At 31.5% G+C, this 8,044-nt stretch overlaps 1 protein-coding gene across 1 annotated transcript in view; it reads left to right on the top strand.

The window, feature by feature from the left end:
- Positions 1 to 8,044, top strand: part of LOC110282386 (alkaline phosphatase, tissue-nonspecific isozyme) — a 57,575-nt gene continuing 49,531 nt past the window's right edge. Inside the window, exon 1 of the mRNA XM_087152620.1 lies at positions 1 to 205. Coding sequence (XP_087008746.1) covers positions 112 to 205 — 94 coding nt within the window. The 5' untranslated portion in view covers positions 1 to 111. The remainder of the gene's footprint in view (positions 206 to 8,044) is intronic.

Here is an 8,044-nt window from a genome sequence, read left to right as displayed (position 1 = left end):
ACCGCTGGAGCAAACGATTTAGAATTTTTTTTCCCTCTCCATCACTTGTCCGCAAGCAGAGATCTAAACGGTGTGTGTTTCTTCAAGAGAGATTGTTGACAGCTGGTTGTCATGGAAACCTCGCGATATTACATCCTCATCTGCATCATCTTTGGAATGCACAAACACTTAGGATTCGCAAGTACACATAAAGTACCAGCTGCAGGTATTTTAATAATATTTTCTATCAATATGTTTAAATGCGTGTGTATTTATATTTAAAATTAAGTTTTATTAAATACCCATAAGCATGCATATTGGTTTGAGAATCAATATTGAATAACAATATAATAAACTTTAGTAGTAAATTTGAAATTTTAGTAATTAAATATGCGTTATTATGCGCATGGATAAATATGCGTTTATCCATGACTCAAAATTTTAGTTTTATTTCCCCCTCTTATAATTAAAAAATTAATGAAACAGATAATATTATCTTAATCTAAGATTAATTTTCTTAATATTATTTTCCTTTATTTTTCTTTACTGGTTGTTGGCCTTAGAGGTTAACAAAGCCTTGTAATAGTCACCTTCGCTTCATTGAAAATTTGAACAAATATTGACAAAATATTTTTATCATACCTATTTTTTATCCTAAGTTTTATATTTAAATTTTTCAACAAAACGTTTGCAGATCAAATCAAATTCCAAAATAGTTATTGAAAAATACTTCGCTTTCGAAGGTTTGTTTTGTATTCCTGAATAAAAGCTTTCAACTCCAATTTAGAGTTGCTTGTTTCGCTTCATTTTGTTCTATTTCCAAAAAGTTTGCAACTTTAAATAAGTGTGTATAAAACTGCATTTTATCGTTTGTAGCGAATATCATATCTCCTAGTGTATTAAAAACATTTTTTACACTGATTAATTTTGTTAATTATAGAACTACTTTCCAACATATTTTTTATTACTTTTTTTGTTTAAGGGAAGAGATATAGTTTTAAACTTAACAAATTTTAAAAAACAAATTGAGTAAGGAAAAGATACGGTTTGCAACCCTAAAAAATACGAAACTTTGTTTTAAATTATTGTTAACAAAAAAATTTTGCTCTTTTAAAATAATTTAAATTAAACTTAAATTATTTAAGTTCATTTATAAACACTAGAATACAGTGCTCACCTATCCCTGTAGTGGCTTCTCATTCATATTTATTTATTTATTTATTTATTTTTAATCTTAAAAGTCTGTACTTAAAAACAAAGTAATTATGTTTACAAAATATACAATGTAATGAAAATTGAAAAATGGAAAAATGTGCAACGTATTGAAAAGAAGAAAAAAGTGAGAAAAACCACAAATAAACTTCAAATAATAAAACAACTTCAGAATAAAATAGGATTTCAAAGTAAATAAATAAAAAACTCATGTTAAATTCATTAACAGAAAATGGATTTTTCAATATCTCAAATTTCATTTTCTATCTGCATATCCATGCCCATAGAACAACCAACTTTTTTCAACTGTTTATTTCAACAGAGAATATTTATTTTCAACTATTTTAACAGTAAATAGTTCTCCAACTAATTATCAAATGTTAAATTCTTTATTCCATTGTACTCTCTATACATTTTTGAATTTTCTACATAACTTCGCGATTTTAAGTTTATGTTGTTGTTGGTGGTTTACGTCTCACTAGAGCTGCACAATAGGCTATTGGTCTGGGAAACATCCCTGAGGATGATACGAAGACAGGGCATCGTATGTTTTTTATCCTCTGGAGAGGGGTAGGTTCCTCTGCTTTGGTAGCCCGACGACCTAAGCGCGAAGTTGAGCACTTTACTGTAGAACAGTTTAACGAGGACCAATACCGTGCACCCTCTATCCCTACGCAAGTTGATCAAAGAGGTTGTCCACTCGGTGTTCTACTGGGAACCGTGTCTTTACGATCAGTCCACTACGGGACTATTTCATGGTAATTTTGTTATACAGTAATATTGGAAGTTTTTTCGTTATAATTTATGTGCAAAAAAAAAGAAGAAAAAAACGCTCAGAAGTTCCTTTCAAGATATGTTTTCTTCTTCGTTATATTTTAGCATATAACATTTTTTTCAAACTTATTTAACTGTTCAAACGTATATTCTTATTTATTTAAAATAGTTTTGAAACTTAAACATTAAGACGAGTTTTCCTTTAAATAAGTTATAATAAACTTTTTTTTTAGCATTTTTGAGTAACTGGATGGTTAATTTCAAGCTAAGGATATCGTGTTATATAGAAAGGATATCAAATAATAGTCAAAATGGAAGTTTTGAGCAATAATTAAATACCTTGAAAATGACGATACCTTAAATACATTTGGAAATAAGTACAAAAAAAGTTTTGAGATTTCTAAGGCATTTAGAACTAATACAGTTAATAACATGAGAAATATTATTAACTATGAGTTATACAATATTTTGCAGCTTTAATTTAAAAATGAATTATTTGCTAAAATTTTGATTTCTGAAACTGAAAATTTTAATTCTATAAAATAAAATTCTTTCGGTCAAAATATTTAAACTGAGTATTATTCAACTATTAATAAGTTTTTAAAGAAGTAACTATTAAGATCTGTTAAAGTTTTGATGTTAATCCATCAGAGTTATAAAAAAAAAGGTTTAATCTCATTTTACCACTTTTTTAAACTGCAAGAAATTTTTTTATTGTGCAGAATTTTCTGAGTTGTAAATTATACCTCGTAATACCTATTTTTATTTTCTAAAAGCTCAGATTTCTTTTTGATTTTGCTAACATGAAGTAGTCATATGAAATTCCTTATTTTCCGGACTTTAGTTTGCTTTAAGAAATCATGTGATCCCTTAAAATTTTAACGTCCAAAATTGTACATTTGTTTTAACTTTCTTAAACAAAGTTATCTGGTAATCTTTTTTAATGTAATTTTCCAGTTACTTACACGAAATTTATCGTTAATTTAAGCACCAAACGACTGGAAACTGCAATTACACATTTGATATGTTAAGAAATAAAAATAATAGGTTTCCCATTTTTCGTATCAAGTTCTAATATTCTGAGTACCGCAGTGGACTGATCGTTAAGACACGGTTCCCAGCAGATCACCGAAGTCAAGCATCGGTCAGTGTGCGGGTGGGTGAAAACTTGAATCAGTCTGCGTAGGGACCGACGATGTGCGGTATTGGTCCTCGTTGAATTGTTCTACCGTAAAGTGCTCGACGTCGCGTGCAGGTCGTCGGGCTACCGAAGCGGGGGTGCCATCCCCTCTGCAGAGGATCAAAATTGTGATGGCATGTCTTCGGATCATCCTCAGGGATGTTTTCCAGACCGTCGCCAATAGCCCATTGTGCAGCTCTAGTGCGACGTAAATGAATTACAAAAACTCTAATATTCTGAAACAAAATGAAATTGCGAATGATCTAAAATATTTTAAAGCGTTATCAATAAATAAACTGTCGTGTAGTTTTTTTTTATATAACCGCCATATAACAGCCGACCCAATTTCGCATTTACAACTACCAATGCTCAACTCCGTAACCTCGTAATTTTTAACCCAATCCAGAAGACAAGGGAAGTCCTGGATCAAATATTGGGAGAAATTTTGCCTTCATGGAGGACATTTTTATGGAAGAGGAAAACCACAAAAAACTTCCACGGTTAGCCTCTAACCCATGATCCGTCTATCACTGAAGATAATTTACGTCAGCACTATGGTCGATGCGAGACGGATGCGGAATTCGTATCGATCAGCCATCGCTTGGATTCGAACCCTGTTCACCTCATTGGAAAGCGAACGCCACTGCAGCTAGCAGCATATTTTTTAGTATTTAAACAATGATTAATCTCAATTTCTAAAATTCGACTACCTCTGGTTTCGGAAATAATACTGAAAGTCTCAACAAATTACCCTTTTTATCTTATACTGACAAATCAAAGTCACTTTATTTTACGCGGCCCTTTATTTTTTAAAAGAAGCTCTTTGCTCTAAAATTCATTATTTATTCAGGTCTTAAAAAACGTTAGTTTAACACAGCCCGATTAATATCGCGTTACTCATAAGACCTCATCTGATAAATAAACAATGATTGAAATATTTTAGACCATGTCTTTTAAGAAAGATAAAAAATTGTTGTGATTTTATTTTTTAAGCTTCACGAGTCTTATAAATTTTTTTATTATTTATTAAAAATTAGTTCAAGTTTTTTGCCTTAATGTTTAATAAAGGGTGATATTTTTTATATATTTTTTTCAGAATTTGCATATATGCATTAACGTTAATATTTACAAATTATCGGGATTTTTTCTTCTAACATAAGGCTATTAATATTTTTAGAAAATGCAGTTGGACCTCGATTTAACGAATTGATTGGAACCGACAAATCCGTTCGTTAAATCGAAGCAATTCGTTATGTCGAATATCAGTTTTTGTAAAGAGTATGGTATAAAAAATATCAATGCATTATACCCTTAGATATACAGATAATGAACAAAAAGTGATTGTTTACTACTAGCTTAAAAATTATAAGTTATATGTTAGGAAATCAACTTTAAAATGATCTTAATTCTTCAATATTACTTGCGTTTAAAATTTAAAATATAATACATACATAATTACACACTTCAGTTTTATGTGTGAATATTTTTTCAGCGAATGTTGTTCGTTAAATCAAAGCTTAAGATTAGTTAAATGGGAGCATTTAGCACCCTTTTTGTCGAGATAGAAAAAACATTCTTTAAATCGGAGAATTCGTTAAATCAAAGTACGTTAAATCGAGGTTCGGTTGTATGTTCGTGGTAAATTTAACACCACCCACTGCTCTAAGTATGAAGGGGAAAAAATTCTAATTTTCACTTGTTAATGCGACAGAGAATCTCTATTTTGTAAACAACTGACATTTTTTTATTTATTAAGTCGACATGTTTTCGATCATCTCAGATGAGACATGAAATTTAGATGTTGGCCTCAATGTGTCATTCTTTTGAACTCTTTACAATACCCATTGATAAATGCTGAACAAATCAATTGGTATTGCTTATGATTGGCCATCATCTCATGAAAAACACTTTCTGTTGCTAGAATTCCTTCACCCCAAAACTTTTTTTTTCTATTATTATCATTTCCATTTTGACGACATTCTGTTTCTTGAGCATTAATGGAGTAATACTTTTTAAAATTTAAGAAAAAAGCACTTTTGAAAATTGTTAAATTGTAGCACAGAGTTTGAAGGTGAGTTTTTTGAAAAGTAAAAATTTGTAATCAGATGACACTTTGGGAACAGCAGCGTTAAATGTTTATCTGCTCTAATTATTTAGTTATTTAATGTCTTAAAAGCAATAATAAAAAAATAACATCCGTATTATTTGCATATTTGGAATTTGTTTTTTCTCTTTTAGGCATTTTTTAAGTCTTTGAGGTATTGTTTTTTTTATTATTTCTTTGTCTTTTTTTATTGTTTTAAATTTATCAGCAGTAGATATTGAAAGAAGGTTCTCTAAGTATTAAATTTTACTTTCAGTAAGTATTTACATTAAAACTAAAAACAATATCTAAAAATATTCCATTGTAGGTAAGTAGGTACTTTACGTCACTCTAGAGATACACAATGGGCTATTGACGATGGGCTAAATCTATAATATAGAAAAGTCCTGTCATTTCTTTAAATTTCTCCCAATAATAACATTTTTGCTTTAAGTGCGACAGCCAATCTCAGACTTGTATTTGGGAGGAGTTCTCATGATGGCTGGAGAGTACAAACATAGTTCCTATTAAATAATACTGACTTGAAAAAAATTATCTTTTTTTACTCATAATTTGCATTTATTGCCAGTTTATAAACAAACACAAACTGTTTTAGTAGCGGGTACGAATCCTTTAAGGGGTAATAGAATACAAAGGGATGGTCCTTTTTGCTTAAGAACATGGAATAGTGTATGTTTTTTTTTATAACCGTCGTTGAACAGCCGACCCAATTTTATGGGTTTACGACTCCTAGTGTTGATCTTCGTAGCCTTGTAAATTTGAACCCAATCCAGAAGACAAGGGAACTCCTGTATCCAGTATTGGGAGAAATTTGCCTTCGTGGAGGGCTTTTTGATTGAGTCAACTTGCATTTGCTTTACATGGAAAGGAAGACCACGAGAACCAGCCACTGTTAGCCTGATGGCAAAGGGTCTTCCGTCTACCACTAAGGATCTTTCAAGTGAGCCCTGTGGTCAGTGCAAGCGGGACGCTCTATCCTCTGAGCCTTCCCGGATCATAGTGTATGGTTTCCAGTAATTAAGGAAGGAAAACAGTTGTAAGTTTCGGCCCCTGAACGTTACTTTAACTTTAATCACACTGAATAGCAATAAGAGAGCCGTATTATGAATTCTCATTTCTTAAAAACTATTTGAACTATTTCGTATATATTTTGAATTTTGTCTTTTGGACATAACTAGTTAAAAAAAGACGTAAACCTTTGAAACTTTATTCAAAAAAATTTTTCGATCACTATCGAATTAGATAATAAATAATACTAATACTATTTTGGATACTTTAGATGAACGTACTTTACATAAAAGAGCGAAAATTTGTTTCTGTAGCAGACACCGTTTATATTTGCTGCATTATGTTTAATTTCTTATTGTTGTCATCGAAAGCCATTACCGCAGTTGAGAGGTTCTTGTTTTCTAGCGGCGCCATCTATGGCCACGAATTCGACTTCTCCTACACCCATGCGTCACGCACCCGTTTATAGGGCTGACCCATTCATACATCCATTCATTCATATACAAATCGTAATTTTCAATTGAACCAGCGAGCGATCCATCTCCGATTCAGTACTCCCAGAGGTATAATTTGGAACATGGAGGACTTTGTGACCCGACAGATTTGACGTGCGCCAGTCACCCGTTTACTACACAGGGAGTGTTCATCCGGCTGGATTCGAACACCCGTCCTCACGAACGTGAGTCCAGCGCCCTACCAACTAGGCCATGCTTAATTTCTACCCGATATATATGCTTAAAAATTACACAATAAAAATATATAATGTTATTGATAAAAATAACATATTTGTTCTGAAAAAAAAGGCGAAATAAATGAATCATATAATTGATCTCATTAATTTCTGTGCGGAATTTTAAATATTTTTTTCTGAGGGGGGGGGGACGAAGGGTACCGCAAAAAAGGGCATACTCAAAAGGCCTTGGAATGGGAAGATATTTTGTCCAAGGCCCGATAAGTCTAACAACGACCCTGAGAGTAAAGCAACTATTTGTTGCGTGTTTTTCCCTTTACCATCGCTATTTAAAACAAAGTATTGAAGTCACAGCAAAATGAGATAGATTTCACGCGAAGTGAAGTCAAACTAAGCACGCGCGATTTCGAAGATTGATATGTGGTTCCATTCACTCAAACTTTGCTACAATTTGTTCCACTAAAATGCTATTACACACGCGATCTTTCAGAGATCTCTTATTTCACGGAATATTGATTTATTTCCTTCTAAAAAAAACATCCATCTTCATATCTCGCTATTGATCGATTGAGATATAATTTAAGATATATTCGTGTCAATTTAATTCCTGATATCAAGTTCTTTGCTCGTCGTATATTACAGTGTGTATATATTAATATTTTTATTGTGTAGAATTCCAATGTTTAAAAAAAAGCAAAATGCTATATATAGGGGAGAGTCGGGTAGCACCGCCCAGCGGGTACCCCCGCCCACAGTCAATTTCATGTGTATAGAATATTTTTTCAAGTCAATGGGCCATCGGACATTAATTGTTATATTAAAAAAAGATTATTTTCAAAGTTTCAAGCATTTATGCAGCTGGTAACATGGTAAGCAATAGTTTTGAAAATATGTTGAATACAGAAGTCATGAAATTAAGAAAAATTGATTGAATGTTTCGATTAAACTTCATTTTAATACTAAAAAAATAATTTTTTTTATACATACAGCATTAAAGTATGTAGTCTTAAGTTTAATTTGCACAAAGAAAGAAGTTTGTATGTAAAAAATTGTTCTAGTAATAACAAATTTACAAAAAAATTGGATTTCGGGTAGC

This window comes from Parasteatoda tepidariorum, chromosome 10 (genome assembly GCF_982258835.1).
Source record: "Parasteatoda tepidariorum strain Cologne lab strain chromosome 10, Ptep-v5.0, whole genome shotgun sequence".
Classification (NCBI taxonomy): Eukaryota; Metazoa; Arthropoda; class Arachnida; order Araneae; family Theridiidae; genus Parasteatoda; species Parasteatoda tepidariorum.
The sequence above is the reverse complement of the archived record's forward strand: the minus strand, read 5'-3'. Positions and strand labels throughout refer to the sequence as shown.